We start from the raw sequence: 26,897 nt of genomic DNA on the forward strand, positions 1-26,897 counted from the left end.
TGGAAGGTATGGCACATTAGTGAGGAAAAATTTGTAGATCTGAAGTTTCCTTGTGGATCTGCTGTGTGGTTCTTGGAGCAGGTGGTGTGCGAGTTATAGATCGGCTTGGACGAGTCGTAATCAAGCTCGGCTTCGGCATCGAGAAGGAGGAACTGGGGCGTCGGGGGATTAGGATCGCCCAACCATTTAGGTGTTCACCAGATAGAGGTAAGGATATGCGATCGAGAAGTAGTACTGCTCCTCTTTGAACTGCAGCGCCCCGATCCAACCCTTGGCGTGGGTTTGGTTGGAACCGGGGAGGAGCGGGGACGGTGGCCACGGCAGCGAGGGACTGCTATATGGCCGCGTCCTCCCCCGTAATACAGCCGCGCTACCGCACACAACACTCACACACACACACACACACACTCTCTCTCTCTCTCCACTTCTCTTCTCCTCTCTGCTTGAACACTTCTCTCGTCTTTCTTTGTGGTGTTCTTTGAGTTCTTGCTATTGGTTTAGTTCTTTCAATGGTCGAAGACGAGGGCCATCGGGGGAAGTCTTTCTCACCTCGAGAGCGCCTGAGGCCTGCCCTGAGATTGCCAATAACAAGGCACGCAATGGAAATGGCCGTTTAGAATTCCAACTCGGATAATACCCCGGCACCATTAACATGGTGCTTAGCATTAGACCATCCTGTTTCATTTTTTCTACGCCGCCGATTGTTCGGCCGTGTAACCTATTTTTATCCTAACCTGACTGCTTTATCACCCTCCAATCAGCATCCGAGGGATAGAATGTCTAGGTCTCACCTCCCGTTGGCTCGACTCCGTGGGCTTGCTTCGGTTCCCACGAATGAAGTCACATTGATGGGTAGGAAGAGGAAAAAGAAAAAAAAAAGGTAGGAAGAAAGTGGCTGTCACCCTCTGATCAGCATCCGAGGGACAGAATGTGTCGGCCTCAAACTTTCCCTTGGTTAGACTCGGTGGGGTCTCTGTGATATCACCCTCTGATCAGCCTCCGAGGTACGAATCGAGCCGTATTAGTTGGTAGGAAAAGTGGCTATCACCGGCTGATCAGCGTCGGAGGGACAGACTGTCTCAGTCTCATCTTCCATTGGCTTCAGCCAGTGGGATCGCTGTGGTCCCCACAAAACGAGCTAGTAGGAAGTTTGAACGGTTGGCGCGCACGCACATTTGGTGATTGCGAAGGCTTTTGTATCATAGGGAAGAAAAGATCCCCGGAGGACATGGCTGAGATGAGAATAGGCTGGAGAGATTACGTGACTAGTTGAGCCAGAGTGGCACTTTGCTGCTCCGCATCAAACCCAATGGAACTTATACTTGTGCTGTGTTGAAATTCTAAAAATATCTAGTAATATGAAATACTCAATATTTGTCTTGAAAATAATTATGACATTAAGTGACGTACATATTGAATTTGAATTTGAAATCTATCACTTATATAATAATATATTAATCAATTCAAATATTTTAATAGAGACCCTCGATACCTCTTATACGACAACTCAGTTTCTATAATGTGGCTTTGGTGGTATAAGAGTTATCGAATAAGAATGCTTTCGATTGATTGCAAGCTAATTTCTTGGCAGCTGAATCGTATGGTTTGATACAAGTTCTAGAAGCTTTCTTACGTCATTTTCATTTCATGTTTTTACATACCTAGAATCTTAACTTGCCAATTAAAGGCACTGCCGAACAAGAAATTTGCGACACACGCAGAGGAGTCCGTGCAATGCATGCGAAGTTCAAATGTTCTCGCAGGTGCTAACCTTTTTTTTGTGTGTTTGCAGCCTCTCCATCCACCAAAGGTATGTTCTTTTTGTTTGCTCTTCTCATTTATAGCATATGTCACTGAACACAAGCACAATCACGTGGTAGGTGATGTTGATGTTTCGTGAACGTTTCAACACAGCATATGGTATAGCCCAAAATCCATTGGCTTAGTTTGTTTATGCATTTCACTCTGGCTCACCTGGGACTAATTAATCAAACGTAAGTACTTTGCAGTGCGCAAAGTATTATTGACGAAGCCTATTTTAAATTGGTAGCTACTTTGCATTGCACAAAGAGACGTGAGATTGATTAATCCTTAAGTACACCGTTACGAGTTGCTATGCTTGCATGCAAAAGGTGTTTCTGAGCTTGGCTAACTATATGGAATAAATGGTTTGTAGTAAAATTTGATTTGCTCAAACTCTTGGCCTGTCCTTATTCTAATAACCTTAGAGAGTGGTCACCACAATGCATCTCTTGCAAACTACGTTTTGTTGAATCACATCACATTTAGGGTTTCTTGATATGTAAGTGATCATAAGAATTCTGATGAGAATATCTATTGGTGATGAATCTCAGTACGCCGTGTGCAACCTTGCACAGAAAAGGGAATAATTGTGGTTTGATTTTCGACGAGAAAGGTATAATGTGAACAGCTCGACCGGCTTGACGGGTTCGGCGCAATATCTTGCTTGCATGGCGAGTTGGACTACAGCTGTTTCGTCGTTGGATTGAAACTTGAGAGCGAGATATAGTAATGCAACCTACCGCAGAGTCAAGATGTGGCTGCCTCGGATTCCAAATACGTGTCGCTCATCAGGTTACCGAACGTGATATTTAATCAAGGGCGATTTTTCTTTTGAAAAATATTTTTCGGATTTTTTTTCATATAACACTTTATTTCTAAATTTTTATCCTTTCCTTATAAAATAGTTTCTTTAGGCTAAATCGATAAGTTATTATAGTATTTTTAAATAACATTATAGTGGTTTATAATAATATTTTTTAATTGTCCAGAAATACCGTGAATTCATGAAAAATATTGAAACCAGATAATGTCACCTTATTTTTGGATTTTTTTTAAATATTTAAACCTATTTTTAATACTATATGCTTAAATTTGGTTACATAAACAAGCTTGTAATACCTTAAAACATGTCATAATAATTTTAAAATTCTTTTAAAATCACTTAAGAATGCTCAAATACAATATTTTATTAAATATTAATATAAAAACAAAACTCATAATTAATATTTATAAGAATTTGAATCAATTTAACTCATTTTTTAATAAGGTTGTTGGGTTTTTAGTTCAATAATAATATATATTTAATTATATTCAAGTACACTACAATTAGTTTGGTTGAATAAAAAAAATTATAACCTGATTGAAAAACATTGTAAATGATTTGATTTAATGAACAATATTATCACTTTATTATAATTGATTGATTAACCAAACTAATTATATAATGTATGGAATCAAAACATTTTATCTATATTAGGGGCTTATGGCCTAAACAAAATGTTTTATCATCACTTATTTATATTAGGGGCTTCCAATTCAATGAAAGCAAATAATACATAATTAATTTAATCTATCTTCTATTTAAATAAATTTGATTAGTTTAAAATATTTTTTTTATATATAATAAACTATCATATGTCAACATCTACTCAAAAGAAAAAAACAAAATAATTAAAAAAAATTCATTCTTGACTAAAAATTAAAAATCTTGATAGGAGATTTATGTTTATAGATGAAAGTTTATTAATTAAAAATACCATTATGGAAAGAAAATTTATTTTTTGAATCAAATAAAAATTATTACCTTTTTCAAAGAAAACATTATGCATTTAATTTGATATGATTGTATTTTTTTATTTTTATATGTTTTTATTTTTGCATTAGATCTTATAAAAAAGGGCTAGAGTGTTGTAGTACATCAATCTGAAATTGATCAATGAATTAATTTCCTTTTTCATCTTGTGTGTAAATAGTGTGAGTTTATAAGTACTTTTTCCAATGGAATTATTTTATCGTTTATGTGTAAGACATGTGGAGGTGCAAAACATTAGTTTCGGAATACATTCCTCTATTATCAAGAAAATAAAATATTATTATTTGTACTACATCAAATTGCTTAGGATATGATCAGGTATGAGTTTTTTTTTTTGTTTTTGCATGCACAACTGCAAAGAAATATTGAACATGTTACAGTGTCAATATAATTAATATACAAAATAAAAACAAATCTACTGGTAGAAAAGAAAGCAGTAGTGTTGGAGTAGAGGAGTTATACCAAATCAAGAGTAAAATTGTAAAGAAAGAAATCGGAATGGGAAATAGAAGTGAGACGATGCAGAAAACAGCTACCAGAATTACTAGACATGACTAGGTTTATTTACAGAGATCACCAGAAGTGTGTCAATTGATGATATTACTTGTTTGTATCTACAATATTAAGAGGCAAGATCAGTGAGAAAAATGAGTGCGACTATATTTCTACTTCATGGCTTTTGTAACAATATTCTTCACATCATCTTATTATTTATGCGAATTCTTCTTGCCTTAGTGGACTGAGAAATATCAAAATTAGATCAAAGACTAAGGCACGAAACATCAATATTCGGGAACTAAAGTTGCTTTACTAGGCTTTGTTTTCATGGCGAAATACCTTTGCCATCTTACATAATTAGAGTTTTGGGTCGTGGAATATTTATTTTATCTTCTTCTGTCTTATGTATTGGATTATGTTTTCTATGATTTTAAGGGCCAGGGGGAAATCTTGAAGCATACCTTCAAATGGCAACTCGTGGCCTTTTGCCTAATGATTTCCTTGTCAAAGTTTCAGACTGCAGTATAAAATCGGAAGGGAAAGTTATGGTTACCTTCACAAGTTGTACAGTAAAAATAGCACTTCGAAGTAGTTAAGCTTACCGATCTAAAGAGCATCTAAAAGCTGTTCTCCTATAGCTGCCAGAAGTTCCCCTTTGACGGTTTTTGGTCTTGTGTAATTCCAAGTATTTCTGTTATCGCAGCACCGTCTAATGACCATGACTAAAAGAAGACAATTACTGTAAAATATAAAGGATATCAGAAGTTATGTACTACTAAATAACTTTTGTCAAAGGAAACCATTTTGTTGTTCCTAAATAAGTATATATTCTCGCAAGGTAAACCTTAAATATGTTTGTTTGCCATCTTTTAGCAACCACTATCATATGTAGAGCTTTTAGTGTTCCCATATTTGACATCTTCTCTAACATTTTGGGCACGTCTAGTGCATAGAAGTCGGCAGTGGTATGAAACAAACCCTTTTTTTATTATTTTATTGGAGATGCATGACTAATATAATTACAATATTTTTTGCATGTTAAAAAAATAACTTCTTAGCTAAGGTACCATGACTAATATAATTACAATTTTTTTGCATGTTCAAAAAGGAACATCTTAGCTTAGTTACCAAGAGAGCAAAAAAAAGTTTTAGTGTTCACTAATTTGACAGCTTCTCTGTTTTGGGCACGTCTAGTGCATAGAAGTCAGCAATGGTATCAAATAAACCTTTTTTATTATTTTATTGGACATGCATGACTAATATAATTGCAATATTCTTTGCATATTAAAAAAATAACTTGCTTAACTAAGTTACGCAAAGTGAGCAGAAAAAAAAATAAAGAAGCCTTATCTGCTTGTCTGCATGTACAAGGACAGCAGCACCTTTGAGTTCTTCCTCCTGGAGAAGCACAAGGGACGGATATTATATCATGTACTTAAACACTAAAAAAACTCTTTAAACGTGATAAGATATGCTACTCAGAACAAACTGTACATTGTATAATGGTTCGGACCAAAGGATCAGGCTGTCATGCTCCCCAGCAACTTTAAGCCCCAAACAAGAGCACTCTTTTATGATTATGAAAGGACATACAACTTTTTAACTTTTTATCGATTCTCCTAACCCTGCTTGCTAAAGAAATGTAGTACAGAGAGGTGGAAAGCTATATTACATCTTCAATCTATAACCCGATCAATCCCCAGTTGTTGCACATAGAAATTATATACAGGGATGACAGTGAACTGGTGATGACACAAAAACATTTCCACCATGCTGTGGATATCCCCTTTAAGAAATCGCTTAAGGGTCACAGTGGTAAACATGATATAGGTCATGGCTATCTAACAGTAAAACAACCAATGGCATAAAATATACAGCATGTGGAGATCATCGTTATGAGATGCTAGAACATGGCACTGATTGGAAAGAGAAAGAATACCAACATATGATAAACAATTAATTTAGTTCATATCTGTTATTTTTTTATTTAGTCCATATCTGTTGAAATTTGGCAAAAACAATAAATATACGGGAAAGTAAGATCAGACATTGCAGTCTTGTCGTACTTATTTGTGTCATAAGGATGTAGTATAAGAGACAATCGTTTACAACCTGTGTGACATGCCACCGGAATAGCAGCAGATTCATCTTTAGGTTAGCATCTCCAATAGGGTCTGCAGAAAACAATGTGAAGAAATTGCTGAAATGGCCCATTCGTTGGTTACATTTGTACTGCACAAAACATGCTTCACGGAAAGAAGATAATAACAGAACCAGAGCCCAGAAGGTTTCAGTTTTTGCAGTTTGGTGACTTCCATAGTTTTTTTATTGAACTTTGTGGATTTCCACCAAAGATATCAGAGATCAATTGAATATAAATCTGTATATAACAGACTTCAATCCTAGAGCAGAAACAATTTGTGCATAGGCATCAAAAGAAAATGCTATGCGAAGAAAATGATACTTTGTCATCAGCCCGACACTTGCTTGAATGGTAGACAATCAAGCATACTGACTGTTCCTATCTTCAGTGGAACAAAATATAGAGCGAAGTTCATGAGACTCTTATCTTAACATGGCTTTTTAAATCTGTAGCAGAAAATGATAATAAATTGATACTACAATCAAGAAGAAACAGAATATTTGTAAAAGAGCACGAAATATGATTAGGTTATTGTCTCCACTGAATCACTCTTTTCAATCTATAATTGCAGAGAAAGATGCCCGGATCTTAATTTCTTAGTTTCTAACAGCATCTCACCAATTCAACCATGCCTTGTGAAAAGATCCAGGATCACTCTACATCCCTCAATTAAGGGGCTTCTAAACATGCATCTGGGTTAGGAATTTTTCATTAGCCATCAAGGAAAACCCATGAGCTAGTTACACAAATAGTCTTTCATAACTATTTGTGGCACGCATAAGTACAGTCATCTAGTCTAAATTCAAGTGTTTTACTAACACAGAGAAAGCCTTAAGTTGAAGAATTGAGGCTCTAATGAGCTTACAGGAAGAGGAAACACAACTATAAATTGCAGATTTCAGGTTTCCAGCCATAAATTATATGATGAGTGCAGGATGCAATTGTTAATTAACAGATCATACATGTCTTCCATGATATTAGATAATAAGATATTGTTGGTTCTTATGAATGGTTTTTCTCATACACAAGAAATTATACTCATTCACAAGAAATTATATTCAGTCATAAAATGTCTAAACTAGCCGTCACAAACATGAAGGTAAACACACAGCAGGTACTCATTCACATCTATCACATTACTAAAGAAAACATGATGTATGATAGATTAAAAAGAGAAAACCAGCAGGTACTTGTTTCCCCATCTGTTTCAGCAAACATAAATTTCACATCAGAAAATTGGAAAAAAAAATATTAAAAGAACAAAAGTCATCAGAAACAAAACCTTGCAAAAGATAAAGTCCATCTTATTCTGCTACAGCACTATAGAAAAAAAGGATCCTTCACAATAAAAGACATATAACATTAATTACTATACAATTCCAGATTCTTGAGCTTTTCAAGACATTGTTGAATAACAATAATCATCAGATCTCATCACAATTTCTACAGCTAATTATACTAACATAAAAAAATATGAATATATCTTGCAGTGCATAGGTAACTGAAGCAATGTATTTCGGTTATAATAGTTCAATTTAGCAACCAAAATAGTTATTCTAGAAAATGCTAATTTCAACCCTGAAAACGCATGCCTTATTTTGGATGAGAATAATCTGCAGTAAATGCTGCAATAAAGCGAAGAAATATTATATTTCAATCTCAACTGAGTTTTTCTACGGGTCCATTGGTCAAGCACATTATCTCACAGATTCCTACTGACTACTGTCCACAGTACACTTCAACCCTGGTTTTCCCCCCCAAATCCACTTGCAGTAACAGCGAACTCTAAACCTGACCATGTTCATCATTCATTAAGTGAAAAGGCTACATAAGCTAAGAATCAATATAATCAACAATATAGGAAGGCCACACATACCACATCACCGAGCAGCATGTAGTCCAACAAAGCATAAACAGACCACCGAGATGAAAGTGCCCCACTGATCATGACTGCAATGTCATGATAGAGCTCTTATTCTGGAGCCATCCGCACAAGGATTGATCTACCGATCAACAATGTAACGCTATACTTTAAGAAATAGGTAAATCAACGTGGCCAGATCCTGAACCTGAAACTTTATAGCGTTGTATTGCGACGGTCTCTACAATGAGCCCAGTCGCTGAATCAAAGCAACATCGATCAGATAAACCCACAAATCAATCATCGAAAGCAAAAGCAGAAACTAGGCATGGAAAGGGAAAACCAGTACGGGCTTGCGAAGACCAATTTCCCCATACGATGGTGATCTGACAAAGCAAAGATCCGAAGCAAAGGAAGAACTCGATGAGGAGAAATGGGGTTTAGGGGGGCATCACAGAGGATGTTGGGTTTTCCGGCATTGTCATGACCGACCACGAGGATCCGAGCCTTTCGATCGCCGAGGAGGAACGAGAACCTGCGACTCAAGAGCATGCCGTCAGTTGCAGCAGATCTTGACGCTTCGGTTCGTCCCCGTTGATTCCAGATCCAAGCAGTAGAACCCTAATACTGCGATCGATTGTGAAGAGTCGGCGAAATCGAGATCGAGAGGGAGAGAAGACCTGGGAGAAGAATTAGTTCTGCTGCTCGCCGAAATCGAGATCGAAATCGAGTCGGTGGTTGTTCCTCTTTCTGGAAGCGAGCGAGAGAGAGAGAGAGAGTGTGTGTGTGAGCGAGAGGGGTTGTTATTGCCGGTGTATATATAAGCTGCCTTTTTACAAAGAGCCCCTTGAAGGTTTTGAAACTTTGCGATTTACGTCCTTCTGAAGGCAAATGTCTTACATTTGCAAAATGTAAGAATCAGAGAGGCATATATGAAAAAAAGAAAAATCGGCAAAAGCAGTTTTGATAGACCGTTATAAAGCTCGCCGATTTCAAATAACTGACGAACTTATCACGCTATAGTATGATCATTGAGCCGTTCCCTCGTTTCAGCATTAATCTTGTTTTAGAGGATCATCTTCGAATAATAATAATAATGGTACGTTATATATCAAATATATATATAAGGTCAAATATTAATTCAATCCAAAATTTTAAATTTAAATTTTTAGGTTATGGTTTATTAAACTCTGTGATTCTCAAATCATTTCTCTTCATATCATACATATTAATATTTCAAATATATATATATTTTTAACACAAGATTGATTATCTTCTTTTTACTATTAAAGGTTCAAATTTATTCAACTTTTTTTCAACACTATGAGGTATTTCACTCGTCCATGTCTACTCATCACAATAAACTATAACTTGATTAACTTATTTTTTTAATTTTTGACTCAATAAAATTAAATTTTATTTACCTAACTTTGATATCATATTAGAAAATCAAGTAATGATGAGATTGATCATGATTAACATACAAGTCAAACATTAATTTAATCCAAAATAAACTTAAATTTTTAGTATACATAACTCCTTAGCTTTCAATTTTTAGTATACATTACAAAGAAGAAATTTCCAACATGATCTCCTTATGTATCATCACATTTTGGTCAAACATAGTGATAGAGCACAGTTCGATATCACCCACATGGATACAATTAACGAGACACAGATGTAAAACTTTAAGTCTGATATGACGTGCAGCACACGCATAGCGTCTCAGACATAGGCGGACAGTTGCCCCTTCCACATGAAACAATATTATACAATATAACCATTTTGGAAAGCTTAGGGCAGCATCATGCAGTGTCGATCTGTGCAAGTTGATCGATGCTCACACAAAAACTTAAACCAATCGTAGTTAATTGAACGTATACGATCAATTCATCCTCGTAGGTATAAAAGTCAACCCTCTCCGATCGATAAAGGAAGGATTTTTTCAAAAATCTCTAACTCCTCTAAATTACACAATGCTAGCTTAACCTTCGGAGAAGTCAAGTCAGAAAACCCCTCTTTTCCTAACCTAAACTTGTGTAGGAGCTTGACGACAATAAAGTAAATCACGTACCAACAGAAGGATAGTGTGCGGAGCCAATCCCAAGCTTAATTGGACCCGACGAAGGTCTCATCGCAAGGACGATCCTGTATATTGATGATTCGGACCGAGCTGTTCTGACGGTCACGGTAAGAGAAGTTAGTTGACACATAATATATTTTCTCCTTCACATAGTATATATTAAGCTTTGAGATGTTTGTTGGGGCCAACCTAACCGTTCCGAAAGGAACTCAAGTTTTCAGCCACAACATCTTTCAGCATTTAAGGCAGCGAACCACTCAGCTCGATTAATTGCTGCGTGGACTGAACCACTCACTCATTCAGCATTTAAGGCATCATCAACGATCGCTGTTGCCAACACTACCGATGGAGTGGCGTATGGAGTGACACCAAATCTGTAGCACAAATTGTTTCCCCAGTCAAATCAAATCTAAACGAAGACCTACGATTATGAATTCATAAATGCCCCTCTTCTCATTTAGATTTCGACCATTCATGTCAACAGCTCGGTTTGACAACGTCGGATGAGTGAATCAAATCATAAGATGGGATGAATCATAATACTTGAGTAGGGGAAATGTTGCAATCGACAGCACTCTTCTCTTGCGACTCGAAGGCCATCATTTTCGAATCGCATCGTAGTAAATGCGTGACTTATTAGAAATGCCATTTGGTTATGACGATCACATAAACATATTAAATGCTTGGTGGTTGAAATTTCTAAATCATATGTTCTCTTCATATCATAGCAAAGAATGGTAAGTCTGACTTATTGTTATGAAGAAATGGACTACTAATATTACTATCTAATGACTCGAAGCCTAAAATCTTGTAATTAAAAAAAGGGATATTAAATTTAACGATAATAACTCATAATTTCTGACTTGAGATTAATCGGCACATCATAAAATAAATTATCTCAAAGTCCCAATAATAATAATAATAATAATAATAATAATAATAATAATAATAATAATAATAATAATAATAATAATACTTTACTTTAAGTCAAATTTAAAATTAAGGATTCGAAATCTTACCTAACTGATTAAAATTTTAATTATTTGATAACAAGATTTGTGAATAGTATCCCATACTCATCACTTAGCATTAATTTCTCAAGTTTTAGATTTTAAAATGGTGTCATGTCGAAGAAATTATTATTTTTTATGAAAAGGATAAATAATGAAGAAATTTAAACGTGAAACCATATGTTTTATGTACAATAGAAATAGGTCAGAACAGAGATAATGTTGACCACGTGTCATGATTTGATTGGATGCAAGACTAAACAATACCCAATCGAAATCTTGGATGCATCAATGGTGACAAAGAGAAACATCAACTCATTCAAGTCATTTTTCTTTGTGTGTTTCTTGATCATCGATCTCTTTGTTTTGGGAAAAGAATCATGGGGAACAGTGCCTTTGGTTTTGATCATTCATCTAATGAGAGAGGAAGAAACTTCCCTTTTCCTCCAAACTCCGACGCTAGTAAACAAATCTTCCACATCATTGTAGGTATGTCGAAAGCTCGTAGAGGTTGTCATATTCATAGTGAACTATGCTTAAGATAGAGACGAAGTAAAAAACAAAAGAGTGTGAGAGTTGATAGAAAATAAGATTTTCCCAATTATACAAAGAAATCTCTCTGTTCCATTGAGGAAAATTCTCTCACACTCCTAATATGTATAAATAGGAGAAGGGTAGCTTAATGTATTCAAGCTAAAGTTATTCAATAAAATTTTTCACTTCTTCAATAAAACTTCTTTAATAATTATTCTTATCTTCTATCTGATAAGGTCTTCTTCGATGCTAATATCATAAACTTTAGAGATGTCTAAGCTTAAGTAAAATTTAGGGAGTCTTACTATGAGATTTAGAGATAGTAAGAGCTAACTCATTAGAGATCATGATGTTGTCATGTATGTTCCTATCGGGAACAAAAGTTAATTGAGTCTGATCAAATTAACTCACTTGGAAGAGGTTTCATCTCGTTTGTAAGCATTTTGGATAGAAGCCTTAATCGTGTCCCAAAAGGTCAAGCAGAATTCAATATTAAACTCATCTAGTCCAACACTTTTTGCCTTTCCCCATCTAGTACTGAATAGCATATAAAATCTCATAATATGTAAAAGGCTTAGTGAGACATGTAGCCTTGACGAGATTAATTTTGTTTGGTATAGGATATTGACTTTAATCACTTGTCATACTCGGGTTATTATTATTTATTATTGTACCAATTAACAGAGCAATCGAATTTTTTTATTTTTATTTTTGATTGTCAATATGATGCCTCTCATTATCGTATCAACTTTTCACTGTGTATTTTGTCTTAATGTTCCTTTATTTTAATTTTTAATGATATAATATTATTTTAATTCTTAATAATATAAGACTAGCATTTGTTAGCGGTTTATGAAACGCAGGTTTGAGACCGGTAAACCAATGAACTCAAAACTCAGCGGCTCTCATTGGGTAATTTCCAACACAAAGAATGAACATTATTATTATTATTATTATAAGCAGTGTAGTACTTGAACTCATGCTATGGTTTCTATATATCATCATTACTCCACGGGGACGATAAACAATGTTTATTAGGGTTAAATCAAATACACGTCGAGTGCTTAGTTTGGTGAACTCTCTCTCACGTGCTTACCATCCGCACATCCACAGCGTATCCGTCGAGACATTGCGGTAACACTTATCCTCCATAACAAAAATATTGCATATCACGTATCACAGGAATCCCATGACACGATACTTTCCCCCCTCCGCGATACGGTCCACAATAATCCTCTCCCGCGGCGGAAACCGCCAACCCACTCGCGCACCACCTCGCCGGACCTCTCACTCCCGACGGGCCCCACGACAGCCGGATATGGTCTTCCCTTTGAGTCGAGGGGGTTTGGTGGGTGTTAGGAGGAGGTAGAGATACAGACAGAGGTAGAGGCACCTTCCATTCAAATCACGTTCCAGAGTTTCCGCCCTTCAACCACCTCTCTTCCCCTTCCCTCATCCAGAAGGTCTCCTCCCCTTCCCCTTCTCTCTCTTTCCTTTGCTCAAGTAAAGATGCCTATCGTGCCACCGTTCATGCTTCTGAGCACTTCCTGTGCACCATTACATTGACGTGCCGTCCCTAAGAGGCAATAAAAGAGGTACCATTGTGGCCATCCACCCCTACAATAGGGGGTGGGGTTCGTGTATGCATGCCGGGAACAGAAGCCGGCTCGTGGCAGTTCCTCGGTTGAGATCGATCCCCAGCCATGGGATATCCGACGACGATCGGGAAGTATCATCTGAAGCGCACCATCGGCGAGGGGACCTTCGCCAAGGTCAAGCTGGGCGTCGACAGGGAGACCAACGCCAACGTCGCCGTTAAGATCATCGACAAGGCGATGGTGGTGCAGAACAAGCTTATGTATCAGGTACTGCTTCTCTCCGTCCATCTCGATCCGTTTTCGTCTTCTTCGCTATCTTGAGTTCTCATTGTGATTCGTCTGCGCGTCGCATCAGGTGAAGAGAGAGATCAGCGCGATGAAGCTTCTGAATCACCCCAACATAGTTAAGATATATGAGGTCGAGGGAATCAGGAATCGCTGCAAAGCTTCTCGATTAATTATTTAGCTTTGTTCCATTGAATTCAGGACGGAATTGTTGTGCAGGTGATCGCGACGAAGACCAAGATTTATCTGGTGATGGAGTACGTCGCAGGAGGCCAACTCTCCGACAAGCTGGTAAACCTTGATGAACCGTGTGCACGAGTCACTGGACTCGGTATCATTTGCCTTCTTTGCATTCTCGGCAGGAGTATCTCAAGAAGTTGGATGAGAGAGAGGCCAGGAAGTACTTCCAGCAGTTGATCGATGCTGTGGATTACTGCCATAGCAGAGGAGTCTACCACAGAGATCTCAAGGTCATGATCCAGCTAGCTTCACCCTGCTTACAATCTCGTATCGTATTTATTCCTTGTGCAAGAATGACATCGGATTCCTTCTTGTTGCTATTCTGCAACAGCCAGAGAACTTGCTGTTGGATAGCAAGGGGAATTTAAAGGTATCAGATTTCGGGCTCAGTGTGCTGAGAAAGGTAAGGTTTGCATGAAACTTCTTGGCCGATTTGGATTCAAATGTTCCATCTGTTCATGTTGGCTTAATTACCGCAGCCTGGAGACTTACTATCAACTGCCTGTGGGTCACCAAGCTATGTGGCTCCTGAGGTATGCACAACACTGGTTTATCTACAGTTTCAATATACAGCTGAAAGCAATAGTATCATCAGCCTATGTTTAGACTTGCCATGGCCTGTTGGAAGACAAACTGTGAATATTTTGATACGGAAGCTCCAAAATTGAGGAAAACTAGTTTGGTGATGAATCAATGATCGATCGATATCGCTTAATCAACGCACAGGTGATCATCCACAAGAGCTACGACGGCGCCGCCGCTGACTTGTGGTCTTGTGGTGTCATCATCTTTGAACTACTCGCCGGCCATTTGCCCTTTGAAGATCGCAGCCTCATGAACTTGTACAGAAAGGTATCATCATCGTCTCGAGTTCATCCTTTCAGATTTGTTTTCCTGTGCTGCTGAGACCTGTTTCGAAACAGATATCCAGAGCAGAATACACATGTCCAGATTGGTTCAGCGATTCTCAGAAGCAGCTCATTTCCAGAATATTAGATCCATCACCGTTAAAGGTACCGTCTCAGACCCCTGTAACATGATGCATGTCCATCGTTAAGCAAGAAGCTTGAGCTCTACTTCTTCCTGCAGCGGGCTACGCTATCAGAGATCATTGGGCACGAGTGGTTTCGGTTGGATTGCAGACCTTGTTTGGGACATGACAACGATGAGAACGATTCACTTCACAGCTCGGGTGTAGGAAATCAATATGATCTCATGGTTTTACTTCTTCTTCTTTCATGTATGAAGGCTTTGCCAACTCACTCGAGCCTGAACTTGCTGCAGGAGGCAACTCAGGAGGTCGCAGGAAAGCCTTGGAGATGCATCAACGCCTTCCGACTCATAGCCATGTCCAACGATCTCGATCTGTCTGGTCTTTTCCAGGAGCAGGTGTTTCGGATGGCATCCTTCTTCTTCCTTGTTTCTTCCTCTGATATCAGACTCTAAAACTTGGGTAGAGATTGCAGAAAACAAAGCTTGGATCAGAGCACCCTATCGACGAAACGTTCGCGAAAATTGAGGTCGCCGCCAAGGATGTCAAGCTCTCTGTCAAAAGGATAAACAGCTCCAGGGTACTTACTAATCACCTATGTCCATTGATCTGCAGCCTGCAAATCTCCATTTTGGCCAACTAATGAATTTTGTTTCTGCATCAGGTGAGACTTCATGACAGCAGAAGAATAACAAGAAGCAGATCACACTGCACCTTATCAGCAGAGGTACCATTAAGTATTCACAATCTACCTCGACCAAGCATTTGTTGCTACTCTCACTGATGATAGCTGGAAAGTTCAGGTGGTGGAGGTAACACCCAACCATTGTGTTGTCGAGGTATCCAAATCTGCAGGGGATTTAGGAACATACAAGGAGGTAATGGAATCTTGCTTTGGCTTTAGTAGTTTCCAACCTGAGAACTGCTTATAATGATCTCTTTGTGGGGAACAGTTCTGCCAAAGCCTGTCAAGTTTGCTCAAGGACAACTCTCGTAGTTCATCACAAGAAGAGACATTGGGAGATGGTGGAGATGATGACAGTGATCTTACAGTGAGTATGGATCCATATTTTCTCATGTCTGAAGTACAAGTTTGGCTTTCTGAGCTCCATCTTTGTCATCTATGTACGCAGCTATCTGATGTAACAACAAAAGTGGTGCAAAGCTTCAGTGGCATTTCTCTAGTCCCCGGAAGCTGATCAAAGAAATATGCTACTTACAGGGTGAAGTGAAGAGAACAAAGACGGAAGAAGAGCTATCTCATAATTTCCATGGTAGCCCTTACTTCTTGTGGACAACAGTGGCCTTTCAAGAGGTCAATCATATATATATTTTTTGGCATCCTACAGTAGTCATGTAATGCTGGTGTAATAAGTCAATACATGTAATTGTTATTGTAGATGTGCACTGTGACAATTCATAAAGTAATACTAGATTTGTGAGGAGCTGGAATTATATCTTATTTTCCTATTATCAGTATGTGTTTGTCATTAAGCAACATTTTAGATTTGCTATGGAATGGATGCCAAATTACATGATAGTGGAAATTAAAAATCAAACACCAATTGGAATTGGTTTTGTCAAAATAATAAACAAAATCAATGGTTATCAAAAAGATAAAGATGAGGCCCAACCATAATCAACCAAGTCTTTTTTCTGACTTAACATAAATCATCCACATGACATACCCATCGCATGTCAGCCATCATGTTAAGGCCAAGTATATTAAGTCGATGCATTAATATTAATTATTCTTGATATGAAAGGAGAGAAAAATGAACCAACAAACAAAGTATTATTAATACCACATAATAAGCTTCACAGAGGGAAAGACAATAACTAAGAAAACCACCTTTGGATTATCAATCATATATAAACATATTACGAGCAGAAAACACGGTATCTACTGCAACGCTTGCATCATGATGGATCGATGAGAAAGCTGCTGCTCGTAGAGGGACTTAAAGATTTGATACTTTGCGTCGTGATACTTCTTCACCTTTACATCTTTAGATGGATGTACAACCTGCAAAAGCCAGCATAGATAGTGTTTGAAGATGCTTCAAATATTGAGACAACCACAAAGCGACGAACACATCAGAACTTGCCTGTTCTACTATAATGCTTCACATATCAGAACCGGAGTTTCAGAAATATACAATTATCGAGCTAGAAACTCATCCATTGATGACTAATTGTAATCATTTCGTTTCGAAGAACCAACTGATGCTCCAACTTATATGATTGGTGTATGAAATATTTATGCAAGAAGAAAAGATCATGAATTGATAATCTACCTGTCCAGCTGCATTTAGTGCTCTCATTGCATCATGGACACCAGAGTACTTCTGGGCAGCAACAGCACCTAGGATAGCAGCACCTAAAAGCACTGTCTCGCTTTCTCTTGGAAGAATGATACGACATCCTGCCAAACCAATTACATGATTACAAATGGTGTGGTTGTATATATATCCAAACATGACTTTAGATTTTGACAAATCCAGTTGTACTTTTCTTTTTCATGAAAAATAACACAATGCTGTGGTTGTACACATGCTGAATGTCAAATGGGAATAAAACTTGCCTACAATATCTGCATGTTCTTGAACATAAAGTGGGTTTTTGGAAAGTCCACCACAGGCAAGAAGTGTATCAATCTGCAATTGCAGAAAAGATCCAAGTCATTAGATGCTTCTCATTCAGATCTTGGTTTTAAACTGCAGATGTCCCAACATGAAAGCACACTGCACCATAATCCCGTCATTATCAAGTTTGGGGGGACCAATATAAGCAGTCATACCCCTAAAAGCAGTGCGGCACACAGAGCAACAACGGGTGCATCCTAGTCACCCAGGCTGGTTTAGATTGCATAGGGCAACTCCCGACATGGTAGACATGACCTAACATAACCTGAGTTGTTTGCCTAAAGCATCCATACAGGTGGAGATATTCTACTCTTGTTTTTTCTATAATAGCATTAACATGTTAGGTGATATTTATGGTAGAGTGCTGCTACAGTTACTCACGAAGTTTAGCAAGTTGTCTTATGCATCAACTTTTTGAGAGGAGGAAAAATAAGTTCAATGCTTATTAGAGGTGGGAGTGTAAATGATCTCAAAAAGCTAATGCACCAAAACAATTTAATGGGACCCAGGGCATTTTCCTTATTGGTGCTAAGGACTAGACGCCAACACAAAGTATGCAGAAGTCTCAGTTGGCTGATATATTACAGCCAAAAAATTGGGACTGGGCAGTAAGAATACACTGTTCATTTTAATTTGTCCAGCTTTCCCACCTTGGCCACAAAGCAATATCTTGGCTTATCTCATTCTTATTACTGATCACCAACCGAGCTTGCTGAGGTATACAAACTAACCAGAGTATTAACAAGCATGGAAAGGCCAACTGCTGTCAAACAGCGACAAAAATATCCAAAAGCCACCACAAGTTCACTCATGATGATATAAAACATTATATGATATGCAACTGAAGCTGAGGTAACTGATTCCAATATTAAGGATAGTGACCTAATTACCTAACATAATCTCCATTTCATTGGCAGAGGACAGCCTTAAGTTGAACTAGTTATGCATAATAATTACCAAGTAAAATGACTCAACAGTGTGACGAAAGCTTCAAGTGTGGCATTAAGGTCCTGTGTTGCATCAAACTAATAACTAATAAAATAAAAGTTAAAACTATCTTTTCTTCAAGTGTGGCATGAAGGATAAAGAGCCATTTGATGTCTTCAAATGTTTTTGGAAACAAAGAAAATAGAGAAAGCCTTCTTATGCAAACGTATAATCATGTTACATGACGTATTATTATTCTCTACATCTTGCTTTGAACAAACAATACCTAGAGAAGGATAAGCATATTTCAATATGTACTATCCACCAAGCCACTAGAAAGAAGTCTGATGAATTACCTTGTGCCCATGAGAATTGCAGTGCTCCACAATGTGACGGGTGCCATACGCTATGCCCTGGATTGTCGCAAGGTATAGAAGTGCCAATTGCTTTTCACTTGTCTCAAGGGTTAAGCCACAAACCATTCCTTTGGATTTTGGGTCAGCAACTGGTGACCTGATTGATCCCATTCAAGCTTGCATTCAGGTACAAAGAGGTGGTTTAACAGGACAAATACAAATCAGAACGTATAAAATAAAAAAATCATATATAGTGGCATGCATGTGTGGTTAAGCAGGCCATCTATATCAAGAATGTAAAACTAGGTACTATAGTACACAGGGAACTTGTCATTGCTAAGTTAGGGGAATGGCAATATATATTTAGGCAAAGATTTTTTTCCCAACTAGATCATATAGTGCACAGGGCACCTACCATTGCTAAGTTGGTGGTGGTGCGAGAAAGTTCAAAAAACAATTTTTACTAAAAAGCTCATGTTTTAAAGATTGACAACATTACAAAAATAAGAAGTTCAAAAGATATAAAGAATTAAAAAAATAAAAAAAACGATGAGTATGACAAGATATAAAGTTTATGTTTTAAAATAAATTAGGTACTAAAGATGGTGAAAAGCCTATATATTGAATTGCTAAAGTTAGAGAAAGAAAGTGTACGAATTTAGATAATATTAGATACCTTAAAGACGAAGATCAAAGAATACTTGTTAATGATAATGAAATTAAGAAAAGATGGAGAAATTATTTTTATAAATTACTTAATGAATATTCCACACAAGACTTAGATTTAACGATAAATAATAATAGTAGACTTCATAATCATATATTTGTTTATAAAATTAAAGCTAGTGAAGTAAAAGATGCACTAAAGAATATGAAAATAGCTAAAAGTGTGAGACCTGATAGTATCCCTATTGAGATTTAAAAAAGTTTAGGGGATAAGGAAATAGTTAGATTAACTAGCTTATTTAATAAAATCATAAGACTCAGAAAGATGTCTGATGAACGGAGAAAGAGTTTTTTAGTATCAATTTATAAGAATAAGGGCAACATACAAAATTGTTCAAATTATAGAAAAATTAAAATCATGAGCTATACTATAAAACTTTAGAAAAGAGTCATCGAAAGAATGATAAGGTTTAAAACAAATATCTATAGAAATTAATCTAGTTTTATGCTTACAAGATTAATTATAGAAGCTATTTATTTATTAAGACAACTAATATAAAAGTATAGGGAGAAAAAAAAATTATATATAGTTTTTATTAACTTAGAGAAAGCCAATGAAAGAATTCCTAAAGATTTATTATGATGGATTTTAGAAAAAATGTGCATCTACTAATTATAATGTTAATAAAGATATGTATGATAATGTAGATACTAGCGTTAAAACTAGAGGGAGTGTATCTAGTAAGTTTCCTATTAGCATAGGATTACATCAAAGATCCGCATTAAGCCCCTATCTTTTCACATTGATAATGGATGAATTTACTGGTCATTTACATAATAGACCTCCTTGGCATATGTTATTTGCTAATGATATTGCCTTAGTTGATGAGAGCCCAGTGATTTAAAAAGCGCTAGGCGCCAAAAGGCGCCAAGGTCCAAAAATGCCCGAGGCGCTAGGCGCTTGCCCGAGCGAAACGAGGCGCTAAAATATAAAAATATATAATATAATTAATAAATATAATTATTTACAATTTTAAATAAAAATATGCTATTAAATTAAGAAAATCTAAGATACAAAATCACAATGTCAAATTAACAAAAAGTTTCGAAATTCAAAACAATAAAATTTTACATCAAAATAAAAATTAACAACATTAAAATCAAAATAATATATTATTAATCTATTAACAGTATTGAAAATTAATCATTTAAAAATTCAAATAAACTTAATATTAAGAGTATACTGTATACTGAGCCTGACGGAGAAACGAGGAAGCAGCGGCGAGCGGCAGCGGGAAAGGGAAAGGGAGCGGGAGGCGCGAGCAGCGGGAGGGCTCGCGGGAGGCGCAAGCAACTGGAGGGCTCGCGGGAGGCGCGAGCAGCGACAGCGACGAGCAGCAACAGCGGGAGCAGGAGCGACGAGCAGCGAGATCAGGAGCGGCAGCGGCAGCGGGTTCGGGTTGGGTAAGGGTTATATCGGTTTAGTTGGTTCGATTGAACCAACTAACAACCGAACCAGGACCGAACCATACCTAAAATCCTGGTTCGATCACTTGGTTTACCCAGGCGCTCGCCCGAAGCGCCCAGCGCCTGGGCTCGGGCGAGCGCCCAGGCGGCGCCGCCTGGGACATTAGCGAGGCGCTCGGGCCTCGCCTCGCCCGAGCGTCTCTTTCAATCACTGTGAGAGCCTAAGTGAAATTAATTATAAATTTGAGCAACGGAAGCAATCCTTAAAAACTAAAGGTTTTAGATTAAGTAGGACTAAAATTGAATATATGAGATTTAATTTTAGTAATTATAAGAATTGATAGAATAATAGAGTTAAATTAGATAGACAAGAAGTTCCTTTAAATAAAAATTTTAGATATCTTGAATCAATTATTCAACAAGATAAAGAGATCGATAAATGTATTATTTATAGAGTACAAATAAAATGATTAAAATGATGAGGAGTATCAAGAGTCTTGTGTGATTATTAGATATCTTTAAGATTAAACGAAAAATTTTACAAGACAGTTGTGAGACCAACAATGTTTTATGGATCTAAGTATTAGATAATTAAAAAACAACATATACAAAAAGTTTATATCATCAAGATAAAAATGTTGAGATAAATATATGGAGTTACTAGAAATGATAAGCTAAGAAATATTTTTATTTGTGTGTCGCTTCGATAAAGGTTAAAATGAGATAAAATCATTTAAGATGGTACAAGCATGTGCTTAGGAGACCTCCGAATGTAGTAGTTAAAAAAGATAGAATTATTAATATTAATGATACGACGAGAAGTAAAAGAAGACGTAAAAAGACTTTAATAAAAATTATAAACAAATATTTAAGTACTTTAAACTTAACTGAACATATGACTATTTATAGATCTCAATGGTGATAAAAAATCTATGTAGTCAACCACAAATAGTTGGGACTTACAACCTTGTTGTTGTTGTTATTGTATTTAATCCTTCCACTCCTAGTGTCTCAATGTCATTCCTACCTTGTTTCTTAAGGGTGAGACCAATGGGTGTGCAGTCTCACTTGAAGATTGTGGAAAGAAGTCAATAGTAGACTATGAAAGTGATCGTGGATTTACTAATAAATTCAAGGCCACATGGCCACAAAGCTTTCTTATAAGATCCAAGGACATCACCACAGAAGGAACTAGATATATTTTCAAAATCCTTGTTACATGAAAAACCAGATACAAGTAAAGTCCAAATAGTTTGTCACATTGCGAATCATTAGATAAACACCAAGTTTAAGTGGTTATCATACAAATAAGTTGTTGATGCTTAATATCATTAACAAATTCCACAAATCAACAGTTGTGCAACAATTTGCTAGTGTAATATGAACAATGGATGGGTGGGGTGCCTTCATTCAGAAATGAGGAACTCCATTTGGAAGACAAACAATCACCTGTCTAGTGTCTTGCAGAAATACAAGGAAACCATTACAATCAAAGAGGAAAACTAAGTCTGTCTAGGTTCGCTTTCTAGCTAAAAAACCAAGAAGCTGTTTTATTGCGATTAAAAGGCAATGCACTCTCATGTATTCAATATATAGAAAAAAATGAAGGTACCTTTTTCTTCAATGAGTAAATTGTACCGAGAGAGAGGTACCTACAAATGTAGTATATTTCTTAAAATTATTCTACCTGTTACCATGGAAATCAGGAAGAACATGCATGTCTTCTGTCAGGGCAGACACAAACAGAACCTTTCTTTCTTGCATCATGGACTCCAAAATCTTGTTCAACAATTCATATATGGAAATACCTAGTCAATTTGCATGAACTAGTGTCAACCTCAATCTTCTGAAAGTGCCTCATATGCTAACCACTACAATAACTGTGTCTATGAATTTTTCTGTATATTCTCATAACAGTGGTTTGTCAGACATTATAATGAAACAGCTTTTGAGGTGTCAAATATATAACTTACTTTGGGAAGCAGCACGGTTGGCAAGAAGAGGAGCAGCAACATGGTTCTCAATTATGTGATCTAGAAGGGCACCTGTTGCACTTTGACCTCCTTCTGTGAGCCAGTACTCGGGCACCATTGCTGAAAAATGAAAGCAAAATCAGCAGGACCAATATTAGTTACAAAGTGAATAAGAACTCCCATATATGAACTAACAAAAGAAAATTAGCTTACAAAAAAAAGCACAATATAAATGCACAAGAGGTATTCGAGAGCAAAAGTGGATCTTATGACAAAGATGTACCAGACCAAAATGGTCCCCATACACCCGGAATAAACAACTTGTTTCTGGAAACAGCCATGTGGCAAGTTGAAGTTCCACAAACTAAGACCATTCGGTGGCATATTGCTTCCTCATTAGCAACTGAAATAGAAATGTCTTCAACGTAAAGCTCAAGTACTTTACAACTCCAAAAATATTTAAATTTGCTTCTGTATATTATCATGCACAATCAAGTAAAACTGGTATTTACTCAGACCATCATCTTTAGACTCTGTTTCAGGCAAACTCTCCATGGTTCCAACACCACCAGCATGAGCATCAATAAGTGCTGTTCCAACAGGAGTACCAACCAATAGGCCTAGCTCCTAACACATAAAAATGATCTAAGAAATATTAGGGAAAAAAGTGGATAACAAACTCCAAAACCAAATCACGTTACAAAAAGCAAAACATAATTGATTTTTCAAAACATATCTGTTTGCTGAATCAGTTGACCTCAAAATTAATGACTTTGTCATCTATAGTTCCTTACCTTTGCAGCAGCAGGTGTCAGACCAGAACCCAAAGGATGACCAGGAAAAGCAACACTTCGACCTGCATCATAGTTAAAAAAGAAATTTTATACAATATATTAGGGAACTATTGAAAAGTATAAGAACAAGTTAGTGTGAAATAATTGCAGATTTCATATTGTAGTGTTCATCACATAGTACTTCTTAATTGGACTCCTTGGCATAATAGCAGTGTCTAGGTAACTGATAAATAGATATGAAGCTATAGATACATATTTGAGCAATCTAACAACAAGAAGCAGCTTAGTCAACCTGCTTTTTTCTGTACACATTTGCTATTACTTTCCTAGCATCTAACCCGATCTCTTTTTTACTTTTATTCAAAAAATCATGTGAACACTGTCAGCAACATTCAAGATTGTGCAGGCCAACCCTTCAATCACAAGAAACATAATCATCAACAGACATCAAGTTATTTTAGGTACCTTACCGATTTTTGCATGATTCCCTTCAACAAGATCCCCCAAGCCAATTTCCTCCCAGAAAACATCATCCCATCCACATGCTTCCATACTATGTGAATCTTTCTCCCTAGCTACTTCCATGTGTGCATGGCCAAGGTAAGTCCACTTGCAGACAGTCGTACATAAACTGCGAGTGTCATCTCCTGTTGCTCTAATATACACAAGGAGAAAACATAGTTAGTTTAAAATAATAACAATAATATATTAATATATAAACAAAAGCAGTGTCCAACTAACTCAAATTGCATCAAAAGCATATAAAGATTATTTGAGTCACCTGAATGATAACCAATCACTTAAATCCATCCATCTAAATATCAAGGACCAAGATTCTTTCAAATTCTCTTTTACCCACAACAGCTGCACATTTACATTATGGTAGATGTATTAGTTTGATTCTTGACCAATATTATGAATACAAATAAGGGAATGTGTTGAAAAAGAATAATACATCATAGCTTTATGAATGAGTGAAACAAATAAAGAGTAGTTAGCAATCTCCTATCTTCCACAATCCTTTTGAGTACTTAAAAGTGCAAAAAAGATTCGAGAGATTACACATCTCATTAAAATACTACATGCATTTTATCAAAATCATATTGTGACATTTGGAAGAAAAACAAATTTTATTACCTAAAAGAAAGCAAATTTTCATCAGCATTCAAACTCTCATTATCACAGAACTTGTTAGAGTGACTTAACAACAAATTATCCTGACTAGTAATGCAGAAAGACAGGTAAACTGAGAGGTTCTATCAAAACAAAAAGTCTGCAAAGAAAATGGTCTGCCTAGTCCCAGCATTACAGTTGAGTTCATAGTCAACCAAGGTTTGATAATACTTGATAGCTTACAATAGACCTCGAGTCAACCTTTGCTGCTAGGCCCTTATTCCTATCAAATGCAACTTTGAGCATGATGAACTGATGATAACAACTATGAGTTCATTCAGCCTGATGAGGACATATATAATAAGTTGGACGTCTGTAGCCCATCTATCGAGGACCATTCGCTGCAGTTCTATTAGACATCTAATTCTTGAAAATTAGCATGCTATAGAGACACTGTTATTTGTCAAATGCATGCATAATATTCAGTATATAACCATGTGTATGTGAGGCACTCTAAAGTATAAATAGAAAGTGTGTGAGGCAATTTTTGTGAATCTGAACTAGATACTATGTCAGTAAACGTGCAAATTCATTGCCATAGACATTTAACTTGGGAGTTTAAAACTGTAAAACAAACTAATGGTGCCTGTTAAAAACACTTGGTGATAGTAAGTTGTGATTATCTATAATAATCTTCCTTCCATGCACTTATCCGAATCTTGGAGGCCCCAAATGTCTACACACCCACCATCTCACTGCTGAGATTAATGATTTAAAATGTAAAAGATTTGCCTGGACTTTGAAATGCTAGTGGCATTGTGCCAATAACAAAGTGTTACATCAAAAGGGAGACAAAGCAGGAGGGAGTCTGATAATAAAGTCAGCCTTGTTATTTCCAAAAGAATGCTGCTGCAGCTCATATGCTCATCCCGGACATTTTGATTACCTTTGGCGCCTGCATCTCAGGTGACAAAGACCCACCACAATACTGCAATACAGGTGAGTTGTTGGCATTAATTCGCTCAGCCTGATTTACAGCCCTGTGATCCATCCACACTATGATATTTCTTCGCGCATCACCAGTCCATGAAACTGAAACTGGAGATCCATCTGAATCAACAGCAACTGCAAAGGCATCCAAAAACAGATTACAAAGAAGTAACATATTGCTTATATTACGGGCAACTAAAATACTTTAATGACTTTTGGCAATGAGAAAACAAACCAAGAGAGCAAGTTGCTGCAAATCCTAGACCAACTACTTCTTCAGGGACAACACTGGCCAGAGAGCATGCCGCTTTCACTGCCGTACACACCGCATGCCAGATATCTGTTGAGGATTGCTAATTAAAGAAATGTCTTGCGTTAGTAATAATCATGACGTCTCCCAAAAGAAAAATGCAGAACATTTAACTTTGCAACCTCAATGCAATCCTTTTCCTTCCAGATTTGTATCGGGCTGCTAGCTGAGCCAATCAGCCTACCTTGCTCATCGAAAAGACCTAAATCAAACACACATACATGAGAAAGAGGGAAGAAATACATGATCCCAATTAAATGAATGGGGTGCAAAACAAGCAGCAAAACCACACTAAAGCGAATGAGTGACACCATGAAAGCACATAGGGTTCCAATCAAATGACTCGAAAAGAATATTTATACTTTGTATCAATAAGACCATCAAAACCGTTAAAAATTTCAGATGTTTGGAATGATGCAAGGTCGAAAGAATGCGATAGCTGAGACATGAAGACAGAAACACATGGATTGAAAAGGTTCGTTGCATACAACAGCATGCGCGATGAGACGAGATTAAAGTACCTGCCCGGGCGCTGCCGGTGCCGACGTCGACGCCGAGGAAGACGGTGCGACGGGCAGCGGAGGAGGACTCACCGGCATCAGAGGACATCTCGATGGAGGCGGAGCTCGGAAGGAAAGGCGACGTCTCGGATAGCGAAGACGACGAGCACTTCCGCGCCGTAGGCATCGCCTTCACCCCCTTCTTTGGCTCCCCCCCCTAATCCCGATCCAGTGTGGGACAATTAAGATTCGTTACCCTTAATGCCCGCCTCCTGTTGGTGATTAGCTTTGATGAAC

At 37.1% G+C, this 26,897-nt stretch overlaps 2 protein-coding genes across 4 annotated transcripts; one reads left to right on the forward strand and one right to left on the reverse strand.

Moving 5' to 3' along the window:
* The first annotated feature begins 13,172 nt into the window (after window positions 1–13,172).
* Window positions 13,173–16,321, forward strand: LOC135676542 (CBL-interacting serine/threonine-protein kinase 21-like). Of its 2 annotated transcripts, XM_065187943.1 has the most exons (15): window positions 13,173–13,610; window positions 13,699–13,761; window positions 13,848–13,919; window positions 13,991–14,098; window positions 14,200–14,271; window positions 14,348–14,401; window positions 14,595–14,720; window positions 14,792–14,881; window positions 14,958–15,062; window positions 15,153–15,257; window positions 15,335–15,439; window positions 15,524–15,586; window positions 15,663–15,737; window positions 15,813–15,911; window positions 15,993–16,321. In XM_065187943.1, exons 1-15 carry the CDS (start codon window positions 13,449–13,451, stop codon window positions 16,056–16,058), a joined length of 1,365 nt encoding a protein of 454 aa, XP_065044015.1. In that variant the 5' UTR covers window positions 13,173–13,448; the 3' UTR covers window positions 16,059–16,321. The 2 variants fall into 2 exon arrangements, with proteins under 2 accessions (XP_065044015.1, XP_065043954.1); XM_065187882.1 differs by having other exon boundaries at window positions 14,958–15,257.
* A 314-nt stretch (window positions 16,322–16,635) lies between these two features.
* LOC135676624 (uncharacterized) lies at window positions 16,636–26,839 on the reverse strand. 2 transcript variants are annotated; one of them, XM_065188040.1, is made up of 15 exons: window positions 26,622–26,839; window positions 26,223–26,302; window positions 26,026–26,143; window positions 25,747–25,925; window positions 24,469–24,551; window positions 24,158–24,342; window positions 23,688–23,749; window positions 23,412–23,520; window positions 23,177–23,296; window positions 22,894–23,013; window positions 22,608–22,728; window positions 18,788–18,944; window positions 17,444–17,516; window positions 17,157–17,284; window positions 16,636–16,885 (listed from the first exon to the last, which is right to left on the reverse strand). In XM_065188040.1, the coding sequence occupies exons 1-15, from the start codon at window positions 26,785–26,787 to the stop codon at window positions 16,763–16,765; spliced, it is 1,824 nt and encodes a 607-aa protein (XP_065044112.1). In that variant the 5' UTR covers window positions 26,788–26,839; the 3' UTR covers window positions 16,636–16,762. The 2 variants fall into 2 exon arrangements, 1 of the variants encoding a protein (XP_065044112.1); XR_010514371.1 differs by lacking the exon at window positions 17,444–17,516 and having other exon boundaries at window positions 16,696–16,885.
* Window positions 26,840–26,897: the final 58 nt, after the last annotated feature.

Source organism: Musa acuminata, chromosome BXJ1-1 (assembly GCF_036884655.1).
Source record: "Musa acuminata AAA Group cultivar baxijiao chromosome BXJ1-1, Cavendish_Baxijiao_AAA, whole genome shotgun sequence".
Lineage (NCBI taxonomy): Eukaryota > Viridiplantae > Streptophyta > Magnoliopsida > Zingiberales > Musaceae > Musa > Musa acuminata.